The sequence below is a fragment of the Hemicordylus capensis genome, chromosome 6 (genome assembly GCF_027244095.1).
Source record: "Hemicordylus capensis ecotype Gifberg chromosome 6, rHemCap1.1.pri, whole genome shotgun sequence".
Lineage (NCBI taxonomy): Eukaryota > Metazoa > Chordata > Lepidosauria > Squamata > Cordylidae > Hemicordylus > Hemicordylus capensis.
Window position 1 is genome coordinate 138089545 of NC_069662.1, and position 21185 is coordinate 138110729.

The following is a 21185-nucleotide window of genomic DNA, read 5'->3' on the forward strand; positions in this document are numbered from 1 at the left end:
AGTGGCAGCAGTGGTGAGGGCAAAGGGAGAATGGGATTTTGTCTTGAGCTCTGTTGTTGGTGGTCTTGTGTAGCAGCCATGGTGGTAAAAAAACAGGCAATGGGGAACATGGTATGTATGTGAGGGCAAGCATTCCATATAAGGATCATACACCAATATTCTCCATCAAAACAACCACAAATCATATGGGATCACATTGCCAATATACATGAAATGTATCAGTGGAGATTAACAACATCCAGAGATTGCTACTCAAGCTACGGGCTAGAATTCTGAAAACTTTTCTCATATATACACCTACACCTCATGACTGGTATAAAAATCAACAAAAGCTTCTGGTAATTTAGGTTTCTGTCATGCAAGACTGAAAGGATTAGCTTTAGAGAACACAGAACACAAATCATAGGAACCATAATTTTACTTTTAGCGGCTGACATCTAGAATACAAAAGCATGGGTACTAGGTGACAGGTGTCAGTGCTGCTGCGGAGTGTCTGACTAAAGCAGCAGCGGCAGTCACATGGTGGTGGTGGTGGTGGGTGAATTCCAGCAGCCTCCCCTTCCCCTGGAAATCCTCTGTGCAGCCAAGAATATGTCCCTGAGGGTTGTGTGACGCTCAGGGACATATTCTCGAGTGGCCTTTGGGGAAAAGGTGAGGTCATCAAAATTCCCACCTACACATGATTGCTGATATGGTGTTAGTTGAAACCTTCAGCAGCAGCAGGACTTCGTTAGTCTGGATATTAACCAGAAAGTTTATCCTATTAAAAATGCATATGTAGAAAACAAACCAACTTTTCTTCTACTGTGGATGCTACACACTCTGTGACTAGTTCCCCCCCCCCATTTGTTACACTGTCATAACTGATATTTCTTTATTTTTCTGCAGCTGAAGTTCAGAGTGAAATTGAACGAATATTTGAATTGGCAAGAACATTGCAGCTGGTAGTACTTGATGCAGATACTATTAATCATCCAGCTCAACTTAGTAAAACTTCTTTGGCTCCCATTATAGTATATGTAAAGATTTCTTCTCCGAAGGTAACTGTTTTTAAATGTTAGTTCAATGTTTGGCCAAACATATGCTTTTAGACCTCTGCTGTGGTCACAGATTCGAACTCAGTTGCTAGTAAATATTATTGAATTAAACTTTTGAATTACTTTGGAAAACATTACAAAAGAATGGGATTATTTCCAGTTAACAGTAGCCCTCAAGTGTACAGATGTCTGTACATAGTACATGTTTTTGTGTGGATGACTGACTGTACCTGCACTCATATTAAATGTGAACCTGGTACAGGACTCTCAAATGCATAGTACAGATAGGAAGTGTACTGCTGTACCTGTGCTCAGCATAACATGTGAATCAGTGTACCTCTGTACACTCATAGCAGTGTTCAACATAATGTCTGAACAGTAAACAGAAGCACTTCTGTACACATATGCCACTGTGTTTCTGAATACCCCTTAAGCTTGAAAGTAGGACTGGGTAGCCTACAGAGAGACTGGTGCATCCTGTCAGCCAGTGTAACGGGGACGGAAGACATTGGCACCGCCTCTGCTGTGGCCATGGAAGCAGTGGTGCCGCTGTTCTCAACTGGTGGTTGCACAAGCAGCAACCCATGGTTTCTCCCACTCATTGCCATGGGGAAAATTGTGGGGCTGCTGCATGTGCACCTGTTGGTTGGAAACAGCAGCAGCACCACTGCTTCCATGGACACAGCACTGCCACCACCAGTGTTTTCCATCCCCTTTAGACTTGCGCATCATGTCAGCCAGTGAATAATTGGAAAGAACTTCTAATGCAATTTATACCTTTTGCATGAGCTCTGGCTTCAATGGGAGTCAGCAGCAAAACTTTCCAGGACTTCAGCAAAGGACAAAAATGTCCCTCCTGAATGGGCAAAACCAGATTTTTAATGAGCGCCACACTGGGGCAGCGAGATGGGTTGCTGATCTAACATGCTTAAGGATATCTTCTGAAGAAGTATCCCAACCAACCAACCTGCAGTTGGTTGGCATTCTTTCTGCCCTCCTTTGGGGTACCTTTTCAGAAGGCTCATGCTGTGGTATCTATACATATCATCTCTTTTTTTACATGATTCAAACAGGACATTTTCTGTTCTCACTCCTTCGTCTTTTAACCGAAGCCTTCATCTTCTCCTCAGGTTTTACAGAGGTTGATAAAATCCCGAGGCAAATCTCAGGCTAAGCACCTTAATGTCCAAATGGTAGCAGCTGATAAACTGGCTCAGTGCCCTCCAGTAAGTTCCCCGTATTTCGCACGGTTGGAAATACAGAATTTTGGATTGTCGCTTTTTGCTTTTTTTAGAGGGGAAAAAAAAACTAACTGAAGGTAAATTTGTATATGTATCTTTGTAACCAGGGAAGCAGAAATCTCTGCAGTTCGTCTGGTCTCCGTTCAGCGGCACGGGCACGAAGCAGATGAGGCTGTATTAATATATTGTTGTTTAACATCTACATGAAACCACTGGGGGCGATTGTCCAGAGATTTGACCTACAGTGTCAACAATATGCAGATTACACCCAGTCCTATATCACTCACTATACCATCTGATCCCAGGGAGGCGAAGGAGGTTCTGAACTAGGATTCAGAAGCCATGATGGGCTGGATGGGGACAAACAAGCTGAAACTTAATCCAGAGGTGATGGTGGTTAGTAGAAGGACAGATTGGGGTACAGGGTTTCAGCCTGTTCTAGATGGGGCTGCACTCCCTCTGAAGGAGCAGGCTTGCAGCTTGGGGATTCTCCTGGATCCAGTGCTGCTGCTAGAAAATAAGATGGTTGTGGTGGTGCCTTCACTCGGGCTAAGGGTGCCTTCATTCAGCTTCGGCTGGTGCGCCAGCTGCGACCATTCCTTGAGCAAGTTGGTTTGGCTTTCATCACCCATGCCTTAGACGTTTGGATTAGTGCAGTGCACTCTACGTGGGGCTGCCCTTGAAAAGTATTTGGAAGCTACAGATGGTCCAGAATGAGGCTGCCAGATTTATTTCTGGAACTGAATGCAGTGCGTATAATATATCTATCTTGAAGGCACTGCACTAGCTGCCAATCTGTTTCCCAGTACAATTCAAGGTGCTGGTTATTACCTTTAAAACCCTAAACAGCTTGGGCCCAGGGTACCTTGGGGACCACCCAGTTGAATTTACCCACCTGACTAGGTCAGCTGGAAGGGTTCTGCTCCATGTGCCAACACCTGCTGAGGCGTGTTTGTTGAGCACACAGGACAAGGCCTTCTCAGTGATTGCCCCCAAGCTCTGGAATTTGCTCACATTTGAAATCTGCATGGCTCCCTCTCTCCCAGCCTTTAAGAGGAAACCGAAGCCTGCCTTTTAAATCCAGGCTTTTGGTTAATGAGTAGCCACTGGCTCTCTCTTTAGGACACAGCTGTGTTTGTTTCATTTTCAGGTTGGTTTTATTGAACTTTTTATTATTTATTTATTCATTCATTCATTCGATTTCTATACTGCCCTGCCAAAAATGGCTCAGGGCGGTTTACACAGAGAAATAATAAATAAATAAGATGGATTTCTTAAATAAGAAGAAATATTATTGCTTTTGTCTTGTTGTTAACCGCCTTGGGGTCTTAAGATGAACTGTAGTATAAACATATGATTGATAGGTGGATATCCCCTACTCTTAAAGCAGCAATTGCACCCATGAACTGTTGGTTGGGGAAGGGTCAGCAGAGGGGTCAAAGTCCAGCCACTGCCCTCTTCTGAAACAAGATATTGGTGTGATTACTGCTTTAAGAATAGAGAAGCCTCAAAAATTGCATTGAGAATAACTGCATGAAGTACCCTTTTGAATAAGCAATTTCTCATTAATTAGGGGTACCATTGGATAATATCTTCTCCTCTTAATGCGCCTAGGTACTATGAATCCCACAACTTTCCTTGGCATCCTCCATCTTTAGACATTCTATTCCAAATTATGTATTTATTATTTCTCTGTCTATGACTGCCCTGAGCCACTTTTGGAAGGGCGGTATAGAAATCAATCAAATAAATAATTGTACAGTTTCCCTTATATGTAATTACTTTTGAGAAAGTTTCCTTCTCCATGCTCACTGATCTTCATTTAGGCCAGCCAGGGTTCCAAACTGCATAGAGGAGTCCTCCACATAGTCATGTTTGCCTGTTTAGCGAAACACTAAATGCATGGATGCCCTGGAGTGTGGCCAACAGGCACTTCCAAATGGGGGAGACAGCTAGCCAGTGCAGCCCTCTCCCTCTCTCCGTGCATTCACTGTGATTGTGGGGAAGATAACTTCTCAGTTGGCTTCGTTTTCCTGTTTACATGGATCCTCATCAGCCGTCATGTGCTTTCAATTGCAAATCGAAACCACATTGTCAATTAAACTAGTGGAAATTATGAACTGGCCAGTATTATATGCTAAAACTTTGACTGTGTTATAAATTAGTACTCTTCAGAAATGTGCCCTTGGATTCCATTAAATAGAGACACTGGCTGGCTATGTGTGCAAGGGAGACAGTGTTAGAAGACGTCAGGGCCGTTGCCACTTCGTAACCAGAAGCAGTAGGGCTATTCTCCCTACCACTGGCTGTACAGGCTGCACCCCTGCAGTTTCTGCCATTCGCCATTGCACAACCACCAATCAGGACAGGGGTGCCACTGCTTCTGGGTACATAGCAGCAGCGGCAGCGGCAGCGTATTCCAACACTGTTACCCTTGTGCATTATGTCAGCCAACAAATATTGTGCATTTCTAGTGAGTTGCTAGCTTTGGTTTTATGAGTTTTCACTCTTCTGCACCGTGGTTCTTCTGACTGAATATCCCATTTACAGGAAATGTTTGATGTCATTCTGGACGAGAATCAGCTCGAAGATGCTTGTGAGCACCTAGCTGACTATTTGGAAGCTTACTGGAAGGCCACCCATCCTGCTTGCAGCCATCCCCCCAATCAGCTCCTAACTCGCACACTGGCAACTGCCACTCTTCCTATCAACCCAGGCCCAAATGCTAATTTACAGGTATTGTTTTGGTTCAATTCCCCCCCCCTTTTCCAGGCTTTCCTCAAAGAGCCTCTGCTGCACACCTGCTTGTCATACTAACACATATCCAGTTCTCCACATTGCAGATGTTCCCTTAGCTTTCTGACTTGATACATATGAAATGCCATGTAAACAATGCCGTTAATGTTTCATCCTATAATATCTAAAATCTCTCTTTTTAAAAAAAGTTATGGATTTCAGAAAGTGACAATTTTGCATAGTCTCATAAGCTGCAAGGTTCAAAGCTGTCAAATTGAAACCTGGGGTACCTAAGAGAGTGTCGTCTTCTGCATGATCCCCACAACTTATTTAGGTCATAGACTTGCATTTGCCACCGACAAAACTAGTGTCAACTTAGGGTTGGGCCTTCTCTATAGCCACCCAAGCTTTGGAATGCACTCCTAACATCTCCAGTGGCCTTTTGGAAGGCTTTAAAAACACATCTTTTTACCCAGGTTTTTGGTGATTGGTTGGAATTGGTGTTGTTTTTACTGCTTTATTGTTCTTTGTAAACCACTATGAGATTTTATAATTTGGCAGTGTAGAAATGAAATAAACCAAGTTCCTTATTGGTCATAAGTCCAGACCTGTACTAGATCTAATAATTTTTTGAAGTATCTATGAACAAGGAGCAATGCTTTTCACAGAAACCTTTCCTGTGAAAATACCGTACAATCATAGAATTAAAAAAACACCAGAAGAGTTCTCATCATGCTTTGGACTAGCCCTAGTTTTGATAATCAGATGTAGACTCGCTATCTAAATATTAGTATTCTATTAACAGTAACTAAAGCTTTTGTATTTGCTTTTAAGTGATTTTATTGATGAGAACTATAAAAGGCTGATATAACTGCACCCTTAAGCTAAGGTAAATAATCACAACTGTTCGTTTTTCAGTGATTTCACTGTGCTGATGAAGATTGGGTTTGATTATGCTTGGTAATTTTCTCTTCCATTTTCAGTCACCACTAATGTACTAGAAAATTAAACAATAATTTCACTGTGTCTGCTTTTTCTTGGAAATATTCAGCCTTTCTGAAAGGATAAACTGTAAAGATAAAATTAAAATTTAACTGCAAAACAAAAACAAAAAAAAACAGTATGACAGTGATATTATTGGTATTATAATACAAGTGCTATCAAGTCTGACTCTATAATACATCTTGGTTTTAAGTTAAAAGTTGTTTTTTACAATTGGAACTCCTTTTATTTGCTTTCATTCTGTTTGCTCTTGAACTTTTCCACTGATGTCTGCGCTCAGGTTTTCCCATGTTCCTTTGAAACCTGACTCTCCCACCTTATTGCTAGATCTTCTCTTCGCTTCCTGTGTGGTGTGTGCTGGGAGACAGGGCTAATCAGAATATTCTTAAAGCGTTGATATGAGCATATCAACAGCCTAACAGAAAATGAAGTGAGAGTAACCTTGCTTGCTTTTGGAATGAAGGTTCACTTGTATTATAAAGAATATCTCCAGTAAAAGTTGATCTCTTAAATCCCTGGATTAGACCAAGGCTGCTAGCCATAGGATGACTTCAAACCACTTACTCTGGAATAGCACTTCGAACTGCAGCTGCTTAAGAGTAACAGGTTTGAGGACTGTAATATTGCTGCTTTCATAGCGTTTTCTTTTACCTATTTGCCATATATTGTGAAATTAAAATTCTGTCATTTTAACCAGGGCTCTCAAGGGGATCAGAGGAATGAACAATCAGCTCCTGAAAGAACTGGTTCTCAAGGGGAAGAAGAAGCACGGTCGGAACTCACTAGGAAATCCCAACACCGCTCTTCAGGTCATCACCATAACCATCGTAGTGGCACTAGCCGTGGCCTGTCTAGACAAGAAACTTTTGACTCAGAAACACAAGACAGCAGAGATTCAGCATACATAGAGCCAAAGGAGGAATTCTCACATGAACACTATGACTCTCACAGAGATCACAGTCACAGGGACGAGTCCCATGGGGGCAATGATCACAGACATCGAGAATCAAGGCATCGCTCAAAGGAAAGGGACCGAGAGCAGGACCATAATGAAGGCAACAAGCAGCGCAGCTATCATAAATCAAGGGACCAATATTGCGACAGGGATGGAGAAGTGATATCTAAAAAACGCAACGATGCAGAATGGAAGAGGGATGTGTACGCCCATCAGTAACATTTGCCTCCAGCAGTCTTATGTTTCTTTGAAATGGTGTATGACAAAGCCCCTTTAAAAAAAAAATCTGGGTTTTTCATTGCAGAACACATGGTATCCTGTATGCTAATTTATATTGCTGTTGCTTTCACAGCAATAGCATGAAATAGAATATTTGTTTTGATTAGTGCTATAACACTTGGCATAGTACAACTGCAAAGTTCCTGATGTTGTACCATGCTGGTTGTTTTTTTCCAAAGCTGTTTTTGGTAGCTGCCACTTGAACAATATCTGTTGCCATCAGGGTGTTGTTAGTGTTTTCAGACGAAATACAGTTGATGTTTATTAACTTCCCATGTTTTTCAGCAAGCCAAAATCAGCACATCCAAAACTGAAGCTCTCATCTGTTCTGATTTTTTAATCTGTAGGCACCTGATTTGCATATTGATTTAAGAGCCACTTTCTGTTGCTTGTACCTCTAGTGGTCAACTTTTGGGGACAGAATTCAGTCTTGCCTTACACACAGGGGATCATAAAGTCAAAATCTCTTTTCTATGTACTGGTACTGTGTACTGTATAGACAGTTTATAAATGTTATTTCTGCAAACACCTTCTTACATAAGATTGACCACACTGTTTTAGAGTCCTATGCCAAGTCAGCAGATTTGCTTTTGAATTACTGGCAACTGGAACTAGCCTCATTCAGGAAACTTTTTAACAGTGTTCACTCTGCACACACTCTGTTCTGTAGCAGAAAGCTTGTACTTTGTGGCCCGCCTATTGCACAGTGAAATGCTGGAGGTTGAGCACCACCTGCATGGCTGTATATGTAAAATTTCACACCCCGCTGTTATGGAACAGGGCAGTTCCACTCAGACTTAAACTTGCATGAATTCAGTTGGACGGAGCCTATTATTTCCAACTGGCATAGTATCATGCAACTTTTGGGAATAGAACTACTCCATTCCACAACAGCATAGGCAGAATTTTACACATGTGCACTCTCTCTCTCTCTCTCTCTCTGCAGGCGGTACTCATCCATCTCCGTTTCACTACACAGTAGATGGATAAGTGTAAATAAGAATGGATACTATAGAAAAAAGATTGGATTGTCCTTGCAAACTTATCATTTTTGTGTTTGAAATCTGTGGCAAACACAATGTGAAACTATAAATTGGTTTTCTGCTCTGCACAGTACACACTAATTGCAGTGAGCACACAGAGATGTTTTCCCTTTCAACTTGATAGGCCACATTTGACATGGGGTATGTAAGTTTGTGCTTATAATGTATATTTAACTATGACAAAGTAGTTGCTAAAAGAGTAATGGCCAATCCAAATATGATTCAATCATCATTTGCTCAGTCATGAGATCTGTTCATATGAGCAGCAGTGTCAGAAGGCAACTCTCATAGAAGATTATGGGGTTACTTCTATGAAAGGGATTTCCACACTTTCAGCACACCTTTCTCATAGAAGTAGCACACAATCTTACATGAGCACCAAGCATCACACTGCTCACACTAGCAGACAATTCATAACAGCAGCTAAATGTACAAATTGAAGCTGAATCTTAGCACATCAGGCAGCCCTGAGAATACCGATGATTCAAAATCTCAATTAGTTCTTCCTTCTGTATATATCTCTTTAAAGGTTCAAATTACAGGCAAGCAAAATGAGGAAGTTTACGGCTGCAGATAATTAAAGAAGCACCAATCTGCTGGCTCTTTGCTGAAGATCCAGGAAAGTATTAAAAAAAACACAGGCAAATGTGACTCTGAGTGTTTCACTGGAAATGTAAAATCTTTTGTGTTTTAGAGTATTTGTTTTAGTAAAAAAAAAGTTTACACTGCTTGTGGAGAGTTATTTTGTTGGAAAAATAAATTTTTGTAGCTTCTCCACTGACAATATCTCTATCCTGGTCAACTTGTCCCACTGCCAACCACCTCTGGAGTTTTGTTGCAGCAGGTTGTCAAGAAGCTACTATTGGCACTAAACTTATTGTCAGGAGCAAACAAGTATAGCAATTGAGTTTAGTTCTACACTGAACAAGCGGATATTTGTAGCAAAGGTAACTTAAAACAGGTTTTTGTTAGCCCGTTGCATGGGGCAGGCTAGGCTAAATTCTGCCCAGAGTTTTGTTCTAAGAAACGAATCTCAGCAGGTAAAATAGTGAATAGTGCCATGGAGGAAGAGGAGGTTATTCAATTCTGAAAACTTGAAGGTACAGCACAAATAAGATGATTCGGGAAAAGATGTCTACATTCTGGTGCTGAAACACTGCGAGCTTTTTCTCATGAGCAGTGAGAAAAGGCTACAGGGTTTGCGGGGAGGAAGCCCTGAAGAGCTTACCTCCCCGCAGACGTTCATGCTGTCCTCCCTGGGTGGGCGGATCGCCTACCCAGACGAGCACCGGCTCCTGTTGGCGGCTCTGAGCATCGGGGTGTCAGGACGCACTGCTCCACCCCCTGGAGCACCAATAATATGGGGATCCCCCCTCCCCAAGTGTGCCACAGTCTGACAGCCATGGCTGCTCACAGACAATCAAAGTGATGAGGTTAAGAGAGCGATCATTCTAACTTTATTTTGTAGGGAGGCACCACAGGTGGGTTTGCTGCTGGAATCAGGCCCGACCCCAGTGGTTCACATGTGTATGCAAAACCGGGCTGGGCTACCTTAGCCCCGTTTTGCACGCTCATGTGAATAGCCTCTGTATTTGCAACTCTTGATTATTCGTTCCATCGTCTGAAAGAGTAGAAACAAGCACTTTCATAATTACATACGGTGTTGAAATTCAGATTTCCGGTGGCTTAGAAAATCTTTCAGTTGTTGATGGGCCAACCTATACATCTCTCCATAACTTGATGCAGGTAGATGGTCCATATTGCTTTATACTATGTAGCACATAGTAGGTACAGAGAGTGAATTAACATAGTCTCAGTATGTCAGAAGAAATTCCTATGTGACATCACCATCATTCCTCCTAATATCAACCTTTGGGGGTCCTGCACTTAGCTTGGAAATGAAAAGGAGCCACTCTATCCCTGTATACTGGGGTGGGGTGGTATATACTGTATACTAGCTTATTCATTTATAGATTAAAAGAAAAAGCAATATTTTAGAAACCCTCAAATAGCCCAGTAAAGTTCTGAGACTTCTAGGGCTAAATTACTGGCCCTATCCACCCCCAGCACAGTACTTCCAGTGACTGTTGCTGGTGTCTATCTTATGTTTCTTTTTAGAATGTGAGCCCTTTGGGGACAGGGATCCATCTTATTTGTTTGTTATTTCTCTGTGTAAACTGCCCTGAGCCATTTTTGGAAGGGCGATATAGAAATTGAGTTGATTAATAATAATAATAATAATAATAATAATAATAATAATAATAATAATAAATAAATGATAAAGGGCAGTTAAGCCACAGAATTTTAAGCTAATGAAAAGTAAGGAAAGTGAGGGGTGAGTTTGCCTTCAAGTCACTAGACAGCCTCTAGTATCCTGGAAGATGGGATATGTGTGCCATTAGGTTAGAAAAATAATAATGAATTAATAGTAATAGCAATAGCACTTACATTTATATACCGCTCTATAGCTGGAAGCTCTCTAAGCGGTTTACAATGATTTAGCATATTGCCCCCAACATTCTGGGTACTCATTTTACCAACCTTGGAAGGATGGAAGGCTGAGTCAACCTTGAGCCCCTGGTCAGGATTGAACTTGCAACCTTCTGGTTACAGGGCGGCAGTTTTACCACTGCGCCACCAATTAAGAGAAGTAGATTCTGCACCGCACCCCAAACACCCCGACTGAGGAGTGATTATGATCATTGCCCTACAGGAAACATAGAGTGTTTGGCATATCAGATGAATGGAGAGGGAGGATTATTAATTTAGAGGGTGTATATACTACTATTGATAAAATTGTATAATTTTGTCCAAGTTGAAAATAGCTGACATGATGCACAGGTCTAGCACTGATGGACGACGTCAACACCATTGCTGCTGTGGACAAGGCAGCAGCAGCACCACAATTTCCAACTGGTGTTTGTGTAAGAAGCATCCTTGCAGTCTCCCTCATTCTGGCAATTGTGCTTACACAACCACCGCTGCTTGGAAACAGGGGTGCCACTGTACCCAGAATGTTGGGGGCAATATGCTAAATCATTGTAAACCGCTTAGAGAGCTCTGGCTATAAAGCGGTATATAAATATAAGTGCTATTGCTATTGCTATTGCTATGTCCAATTCAAAAAACAGTAAGTAAACAATTATAATTAAACCAACAGCACAGTAATACAGCATAACAGTATAGGAGAAGACAGCACCAGAATTAGAAAATCAAGACCTTCTTTAAAAAAAAAAGTCGTCTCCATAAGATTCCAAAAGAGAGCAAGGAGGCTAAATGAACTTCTCTTGTAACAGAATTCCAGAGTGCTGAAGCTGTGACAGAATTCCCCAAAGGGTTGGGGCTCTTGTAGAAGCTAGCCTATCCTCTCCATCATATGAAATTTGGAGCAGGCCCTCAGAAGATCTGAGGGCCATGGGAGCGTATCATGCGAGGTCATGATCATGAAAGGAGAGCTTTCCTGAGCAACTCTGTCAAGAGCAGTACTTTAAACCAGTGCAGCTATCTCAAAATAGGTGCTAGATCCACACCAGTCAATAGGCAGGCCAGCACATTCTGCATTAGCTGAAGTCTCTAAGAAACCATTGAACCCTTTTCCAAACAAACCCCAAGTAAAAAGAATGGCAGCAGTCTAATCTGGAAGCCGCCAAGGTCTCTGATTGAGTCCCTAACAGCTTTTGGTGTCCTGGAAGGTGGGGATCAGTCACAAAATGCATCCTGTGAGAGGCATATCCTCCAACCCTATCCCTCCCCCCACCCCCTGAATTCCTAGGATTCTATACACTTTTAAGGTTCTGACCACTCTGAAGCTAGAAGAGTTCTGGTAGTGGCAAGAGGAGATAAATTGAGGGCCAGTGCTATAATGCATATATTATGAATGTATGCTATCTTTTTGGCTGAAGTTAAATAAAGCAGAGTGTATGTGCTTCCTTTGATGCAGAGAGCCCAAACAACTTAAACTATCCTGGAGGGGAAACTGAAATGAAAGAGTTAGGATGTGTAGAATGAGAGACACCCTCCCTGACCCGAAATAACCCATTACCTCACATGGCGTCACTCTGGCTTAGGACCATATGAGCAGCTTTCTACTCACCTAACCCAAGACTTCACCTGTCTGTGCTAGACTGCTAATGTTTAGGACTTTGTAAGGAGGAAGTTTACTTGTATAGCCCCAGAGCCCAGAAATTATGCGATATGGGGATCTGTTCCCACTGTTTACGATTTCTCATAGGCCCTCAACCTTTATTATTTTTTCTGCTATAACTTGAACAGTCTAACCTTCCCTCCCCTGCTGTAGATTCCCCTCTTAGCATTCTCAATCTGGTCTTTAATTCCAATTTTGTCCATGTAGGATTTGTCCTACTTGAAGTTTATCTTGGTGGCTGGCAGAATTTCAAATACTTCAGCAGCTAAAAATGGAAAGTTTACAGCAAGCATTCATATAAAGATGCAACTAAGACTGTGGCCACAGAGCCTGGAAATGTATTGATTAGTTTCTAGTCTGCACTCATTACTGATATTAGGAAACTGATTAATTTTAAAATAAATCAATTACTTTCTATTGAAATATTAGTATGTGCCACTCCTCCTCCTCTTTTATTTCGAGATTAGTTTTGATAAACCTTTTTGTAACTTCCCTACCTAACTTCCCTAACCTTCCCTAACTTCCCATTACTTTTCAGAAAAAGTGAGGCAGTACCCTGGCCTTGTATTTAACTTTTTGCAAATTGATGACATGTGTTTCTAATATGAAGCTGCTCATCAAGAACTTAATACTTAGAATATAACAGGGTTTAAAATAATCCAAGCTGTACATAGAAGGATCCTACGAAGGAAGACATACATTGAATTTACAGCGTTGTAAAAATGCCTGTTGTTGCCCTAATAATCAGGATTTATGCTGGATGCTAACGCAAACATAAGAGTGTGTCTTGCCCTAAGAAGATTAGAAACATACAAAGAGAAAGGATAATGGATTAACATACAAATAAGTGTGTGTGGACTGAAAACAATGATATGTGGTCTAAGATATCAGAATGTTTTTAGGTCATCCAAATATGAAGGATGGGTGAAGAATATTTACAATCGAAAGATATACTGCTTCTATATATTTATTAACCAGATCACTAGTGAAGCTAGAGCTGTCAAAATTAAGAAGCCCAGGACTTTGCCAGTCCCTTCGGTGTCCCCATGTGGGGTGCGACACCTATCAGGGTCACACAGACTGCTGAACCAATCCGGACTAGGAAACAAATGCTCATAGGCAAAAGGGCTGACTCAGGTGTGGCTGATACTCCCTACCTCAGCATCAAGGTCTCCCGTTGCCATTCCCTTCGCATTAGCAGCAGGAGTGCAAGAGTGTGGAGAGCAAAGTGCATTCGGACAGGACAGAAAGGATGGAAGGTGCGGCTGGCCTAAATTTGCAGCCAATGTGACTGTTGCGGAATAATCTAAGTGGCAGCGACAATAGTTGTGGCAGTCAGTGGACCAAGATTGGGACAACAAGGATGATTAGGCTGGCGCTATTATTTTTATGCATTTACTCACCTACCACCAAAAAGAGTAAGCCCATTGAAAGTAATTGGCTTGCTCATTTTTGTGTTGGTGCAACTTGCACAGTTGCACCACTAGCATTCCCACAGCAGTACTAGGCTCACATACCATCACACTCTGCGTGAGCCAATGTGTCCTATAAGAATTAAATTCAGCATGGAGAATTTATCTGGTGTGAGACATTATCTGCAGAAAAATCAAAGGAGTTATACAGGAAAGCAGGTTTGTTGTGAGGTGCAGTCGTCCTATGTTTCTGCCCATACTTGTGCCCACCCAAAACATACCTCTACCAGCTAAACTGATGTCAAGAACCAGACATTATGCTAAGCGTGCCTGTGTATGTATACACAGAGGTTTGTGTGACTGCACATGTGTTCATCTGAAAAGTGAACAGGCCTCCGCATATGCAGAGTACAGATAGGAAATGTACCACTGTCCATGTGTTGAACCGAAAAGCTGACATATCCAGCAAGAGACCAGCCTAGCTGGATTGCCCAACTAACTGCACTGGTGAAGCAGCCAAGTGCAAGAAAACCTTCCCAGCAAAACCTCTGTGCCACCTAAGAACAGATGCTGTGCTGCGGGGAACCTCTCCCAGAACTTGGGGGTATTGGCAGGTAAATCAGTTATGACTACAAATATTTATATACCACTTTTATCCTCGTGTGCTACTCATAAGGCAATATCTAGGCTATGGGTGGATGGAACTGCTCCTCAGTTAGACAACCGGCAGAGGTAAACCAAGGCAAGGGAATTGTTTACGCACTGCCTTGCATATGTGTGTGTCCCCCCCAAGCATCCTGGATGCTGGCCAGGAACAGGGCCCCAGACTAGGATGCTTTTCCCCCCAAGTCAAGGCTACAAGTGGAATAGCTGCCCCTCTTTCTGATCATCAGGGTTGGTCCAGGGCTCTGTCCACGATTCCTACAACTTCGGGTGGAGAGAAACAACTGGCACCTCTCTGACACTCACAGATACTCTATCCATCTATTGTGTGAGAAAGAAAAAGCCGTGAAGATTGAACAGGAGGCCTGGGGAAATATTTGAAACTCTTAGACAGTAATCTCAGATTACTGGTAGCCAGCAACATGTTTCTAGAAGCTATCCCTGCTCATGCATTCTTGCTCTGTATGTAAGCCAATATATGAATAACTGCACATGGGTATGGATCTGCACATCATGCATTGTACATAGATTGTATATGCCTTGAATATGAACTGTGAATTCTAAAGATTCAAGGAAAGTCGGGGGTCTCTCCTTTACTGGTCCGGTGAAGAGCCATTGTTAAGAGGTTGCTCTGCTTGCACATGGGAGTGATTAAACTTAAAACAGGAGGACCCCAAGCCTTCTGAAAACCCTCTGTCAGCACTGGGGAGCCCCCCACCCCAATGTATAAAGGAGTATTTTTTGCTCCTCCTTGAGTGCATGGATGGACTTGCTTACTGCTTGTGCATGGCAGTGCAACATGTACTTCCATCCTTTATACTGAATCTCACTAGTAACTTCATGCAACTGAACTTTTCCTTGGCCTTTCAGCCACAATCCTCTTCCTTCACAGGGAAGCACTGAGGCTGGATTCAGCAGCCTGTCCATTTTGATCAAGGTAAGTGCTTTTAAATTCTACATTCTTAATTCTGACAACAAACCGTTTTCAGAGCTTAGTTGGTACAGCAGAGTACAGTCTTCTGCATGTTAAACAAAAAGTAAAACCAACAAACTATTCAGATATTATCTCTGCTTGTACATTCTAAAGATGCAATACATTAATTTTAACTAAAGCCGACCTATTGCACAGGCCAGGGCTATGCATGTGGGGCTGACTTGTCTCTTTTCTCTTGCGGACTTATGTGATGAACTCACGATGAAAAATGTGCTTTTTTCAATGCCTGTTTGACCCCAGTCCTGTCCCTTTCGGCATCCGTCTATCAACTGTGTTCCTCTCTCCCATAGGGCTTGGGAAGGAGTGACAGCTTTTCACTCCTAATTTGCTCCAACGGACTCAAATGCCTATAGGGAAAGCAGAGGTCAGTGTACAGCAAGTCACTGCCCCACAGTGCCCTGTTGGTTAGAACTGCCTCCAACCTGCAAAGGTAGGGACTGGGGCTGAAATACCAAAGGAACATGTGGATGCTTGGAGGCGAAGTGTTTACCACTAGTATTACTGCAAATATTTATATACCACTTTTCAACACAAGTTCTCAATGCAGTTTACACTGAAAAATAAATAAGATGCAAGTTTGTCACTTACATGGCATAGAAAGTAAAGAAGGTGCCTTAACAAGTCCCATGCTTTTTGGTGCACGAGTGAATATGAAGGAAACTTAAACCACCTCTTAAACCAAAAGTGCTTAAAAAATAATAATCTAGAAACGTTTTATATCATATACATGCACACACACATGCAATTGCAAAGACTGTTATATGTAAGAAATCCCATTGGTTCCCGGCCAGTTATGAGCAACTAGAATTGACAATCGTCACAAGTGAGTTTCTCTTTCCTGCGGTCCTGGGGAGTAAGAGCCCTGCCTAGCATCTGCTTCCACCATGGCCAAAAATATGCTCCAGGAGCCCACAAGCAGAGCTGGGAGGCAAGAGTCCTCTCCTGATTCTTCCCCAGCAAATAGCATGGAGTGGCTCACTCCCTCTAATTCTGGAGGCTCTGTATAGCCAGCATAGGAACATAGGAAGCTGCCATCTACTGAGTTAGACCATTGGTCTATCTAGCTCAGTATTGTCTTCACAGACAGGCAGTGGCTTCTCCAAGGTTGCAGGCAGCATGACTAACAGCCACTGACTTGTCATTCCTGTATTTGTCTAATCTCTTTTTAAAGGAGTGACTCTGTATGAAGAACAGGAAGGCACCTACAGATCCCTCCAATATTAAAATACTAATACCTCCAATATTAAAAGGAGCAGGAAACCTCTTGCTGACATGGATACTCACACACAGTCAGTAGATCAGGTGGCGAGTGTGGCTGTAACCTTGTCTACCCACATCAGTGACTAACTCTGAGCTGACTTCAAACACAGAATTAGATTTTCTAGAAGAAAAAAAGTGAATCATGATCCAACAAGAGTTGGTCATGACTAAATGCAACCGAGGCTGAGACTGAGCCACTGTTCTCTCTAAGGTGTGCACATGCACACACACCAGCTTCCAGGTCCCCGCGCAGCAGTTTCTGGCGGGCATGCACTCTGCTGCACCCGCCACTGCCACCCAACTGCCCAGCACCCCATTTCCCCCTCTCCCAGGCCGGAAAGCATTTCCGCACCTTCTCCTGCTCTCCGGCTAGGTCGCCACTGCCGCCTCCTCCCCCCACCCCCACCGCCAGCCGGCCCTCCTCCTCCTCCAGTTCCGGCTGCAGCTGGAGCAGCTGGAGGAGGACGGGAGGAGGTGAGAGAGAGAGAGAGAAATCAGAGGGAACACTGGACTGAAGAGCTTAAACAGATGAGCAGAAACTCCACCTGATTAATCTGCTGTTGAGCTATTTCAGACTGGATGTGTAGGTTTGAATGCCCTCCTCACTACACTCACAAAATTCCCTGTACATATCTTATCACGTCTAGGGATGTGCACAAACAGTTAATGCCCTCCCTGGGGCAGCATGGGGAGGGGTGCCTTTTAGCAAGCAGGGAAGGCGCCCCTTACCTGTTCCGCCCCTCCCCACCATTTCCCTCCACTGGCACTCAGTTTTGAAAGAGACACACGAGGCTGCAGTGTTCCTTCCTGCAGCCCCCACTGGAGTTGGTGCACATGCGCACCAGCCATGTGCATGGTATGCTGACCATGCAAATGACTACCACGCATGCGCACAGGCCATATGTGTGTTGATGCCGATTGGGGCTGCAAGAAGGAACACTGCAGCCACACATCTTACCTGTTACCTAAGGAGAACCTTGCCTGTTTTTCCTTAAAGGCACCCCCCGCCACCCGTCAAGCCAGCTCGAATGCTGATATTAAAACAGGTTTGGTGCTCCAGAAAGGGAGCCCCAAACTGGTTCGTGCACATCCCTCATCATTTCAGGAAGAGCTTCCAGGCCAGCCTGTTCCTTAACATGCTACGTTTGTGTGCCAAGACCTCCTTACATGAAAGAGATCCAGAAATCCCACCACCTGCAGCCTGAAACAATACCTCAATATAGCCCAACAACAGATACAGTCTTGGTGCAGGTTACTGTTCTCCTGGGCCAGGTTTTGCAAGCCACTTTGGGCCACCAAAGCAAGTCGAGCTACTCCTGAGCAAGGTGGTGCAAGGAATGATTTGACTTCGATCTGTAACAGGTACCTGCAACCTTCACCCATACGGCCTGACTATCTACTTTGTCTTATCTTAGCTTGCCAACAGGGAGAGAGGAGATGGCTGCTCTTCATAGCTCCAGCTCTTCATAGCTCATCCCCTCTTTCAATGTAAATATTTAGATCAGTCCGGGGGGGGGGGTTGTACCCCCCCAGTCAGTTCACCTCTGTTGCTGAAATGTAGTGGAACATCTTAATTTATAAACCTCAAACAAATATGGCAATAGAGAAACTGAGCCCAGGATTGAGAAGGATGTAAGATGTAAAAAGCAATAGGAAATAATAAAATGCTGAGGTACAATAACAACTTCTAATGCAAAAGGTGGCAGATAGAGGCACTTGCCTTGGTTCCTCAGCTCAGTAGTAGTACTTTGGAACTGCCCCAGAATAAAATATGGGACATCTGACTTTGAAATTTCACAAGTGCATTCCCCGAGAAAAGGTGGAAAGTGCTCATGTGCTGCTAGGAAGACAGATGCAAGCAGAACAGATTAGGCTTTGTAGGATATCTGCTGGATTCTCAAATAGATTACCAATAAAAGCAGCAAAATACTTAGGATGTGCAAAACGTTTTGATGAGCTTGAGACAAAACACCCTTTCAATAAAGGGCCTGTTTTGAGCTCAGAACAGAACCCCGTTTTGATCACAATGTTTTGAGCACCATTTTAGAGGCCCGTTTTTCCCTTGCTGATTGGATTTCTGGTTCTGGCTTCTGATTGGCTTGTGATCTCCTTGCTTCTTGGTTGGCTTGTTATCATACAAATCAAGTGTTGTCATGGACAACTGTGCCCCCATTGGCTGGGGGGAGGGAGAGGTAACATAGAAGGAGGGAGTTTCAAAAGGGACTGGGAGGCAGACAGAGCTCTTATAGTGTGCTTCTCTTGAAGCAGATACATCAGGAGAGAAGGCAGGTTTGATTTTCTGGTTTTCTTTTCTTAGCACTGAGTATAATATGCCGAGCTATTGCTGCTATAACTATCTGGTTTTGCTGGATCTCAGATTGACGAAGGCAGAACTTGGGTGTCTTCCTTCCTCTAGTTGTGGTTTGGTTTGTGTGTTTGGGTTTATTTGTTTGTGAGATAGTGCGGCGGAAAATGGACAGTGGCAGAGGTGTGTGTGTGTGTAATATTTCTTGGTGATTGCTGTGATGAGCTCCATGTTTGGCCTTGAGACTAGCTTGTGCTTTACTCAATGCTCTGTAATCTGCATTGCAAAGTGTGCTCAAGTCAAAATGTGGCGGAAGTTGCCCTAGTTGCGCTTATAGCTATGCTTGTGGCTAAGTAAGGGTGCTGGTGTGGCAGCTGTTGCAATGCTAGGACGTAATGTAAGGAATCAATTGTGTGTGAGAGAGCAACTTGTGCCAATGAAGCACAGGCACTGTGGCTGGCAGTGGATTCTGGATCAATTATTCTTTTTTCTAACCATTTTTGGACTGTGTTTGAAATGTGTGTTCTGTGTTGGGAATAACAAATTGCCTTTTACTGTGTGCTTCTGCAGTGTTTTTCAAGGCAGGGTTGCAAAATGCATTGCAAATTGCAGTGTAAAACTTTTATGTGCACTCTATGAGTGCAGCTTGTTCTGGCCACAAGGAACAATGGGGAAACATGAAACACCCCATTGTTCCCCATGGGTAGCTTGTAGGGACACCAAAGTGCATTGTTATGTGGTAGGATATGATAAATGCTACCTACCACCCAACCCCCAAAAGAAATGGGCAAGCAGAGGATTTTAAACCATTTTTTAAACCTTTCACCAAAATCTGCATAGGACCCTATGTTTCTATATACACAACTTAATATGAAATGATACCCTTTAATTATATAAAATTGTCCTTCAAAAGTAGCACTCAGAGTTCAGTAAACAAGATTTCAAAAAACATGACCTGCATAATTGCATTAGTGATATTCTGAAAGCCCACTTACTACTGTACATGGTTGCAGTCTTTTTAAATTATCAACTCACAGAAAAATAAGCAAGTTCGTGCAATCAGTGACCGAATGCTAATTCAAAACCAAGCAGAGCCTTCCAAATTGAAACTGCCCCTTCCTTCAGCTTACTTCTCCAACCTGTGGATTGCTCCCAAGGGAAACAGTTGGCAGATTTTACTGCTGCCATAGCAACGGTGTCGTCAGCCCGGTTGGCTTGGCAACATGGCAGCAGTATGAGGTGCAGTTTAGAATGCTCCAAATGTGAACAGGAAAGGGTTTTTTCTTTTTCTTTTCTCTTTTACAATGAGCTGCCAAGTCTGATTCTCACTGCACTTTTATAAATTTTGCAATAAAAAACCCTATACAATCCTTATTTGCCAGGCTGATCAAATCTTCATATTTGAAGTCTTGCAATAAATTCAAATCCATTTCCTGCAGAATTATATCCGATGGATCAAACCTCTGCAACCATTTCAATTGCTCAGGTGACAACCCTGCTCCCATCATGCCTTCTCCTCCGACATGGGGCTCCTTTAGAGAAGAAAATAAAACAAATTCCTTTAATTGCTCAGCAGTTCTTTATTTGTTTAACTGAAAACACAAGCCGGCTTTTGTAAGGGTCAGTACTTTAAATCTAGCACGATGGCTGCATCTTTAGTATATTTCTGCTGCAGAAAAGCTAAACTGTTCTTTGGTTTGCCTTGCTGCAGCCCTCTGTGAGAAAAGAACATTTTCAGAAAGGCTCAGACTGGAGGAGATGGCATGCTGTCCGCTCACAGAGACAGACTCAGGGAGCAAATGCCCTGGAGATCATGTATAATCATTAGTAACTTTAATAAAGTTGACACTAACAAAAAACTTCGGCACTTGTTAAATGGATATCAAAGATGATCTATTTATGTAAAAGTTTGGTTGGGGATGCCGTGCTGCTCCAGCAAAATGGAGACGAAAGACTTCATGTAGATGCTCAGCATTTGTGCCGATCTGTGCAGATGCTGTGGGGAGCAAAGATGATCATGCCAAATTGCTTCCTAAAAATTAGGGAGATCTCCTAGAACTTGGGGATGTTGGCAGGAGGTAAATCAATTATGACTACAAATATTTATAGACTGC

At 42.9% G+C, this 21185-nt stretch overlaps 2 protein-coding genes across 20 annotated transcripts in view; one reads left to right on the plus strand and one right to left on the minus strand.

Moving 5' to 3' along the window:
• The window catches only part of CACNB2 (calcium voltage-gated channel auxiliary subunit beta 2), a 303174-nt gene extending 294153 nt beyond the window's left edge, over positions 1 to 9021 (plus strand). For all 10 annotated transcript variants that reach the window (XM_053259773.1, XM_053259772.1, XM_053259771.1 and 7 more), the window contains 4 exons: positions 889 to 1040; positions 2168 to 2263; positions 4829 to 5014; positions 6714 to 9021. In XM_053259773.1, the coding sequence (XP_053115748.1) occupies positions 889 to 1040; positions 2168 to 2263; positions 4829 to 5014; positions 6714 to 7190 (911 nt within the window). In that variant the 3' untranslated portion in view covers positions 7191 to 9021. The remainder of the gene's footprint in view (positions 1 to 888; positions 1041 to 2167; positions 2264 to 4828; positions 5015 to 6713) is intronic.
• A 10915-nt stretch (positions 9022 to 19936) lies between these two features.
• NSUN6 (NOP2/Sun RNA methyltransferase 6) overlaps positions 19937 to 21185 on the minus strand; it is a 41178-nt gene continuing 39929 nt past the window's right edge. For all 10 annotated transcript variants that reach the window (XM_053262136.1, XM_053262132.1, XM_053262130.1 and 7 more), the window contains one exon: positions 19937 to 20603. In XM_053262136.1, coding sequence (XP_053118111.1) covers positions 20397 to 20603 — 207 coding nt within the window. In that variant the 3' untranslated portion in view covers positions 19937 to 20396. The remainder of the gene's footprint in view (positions 20604 to 21185) is intronic.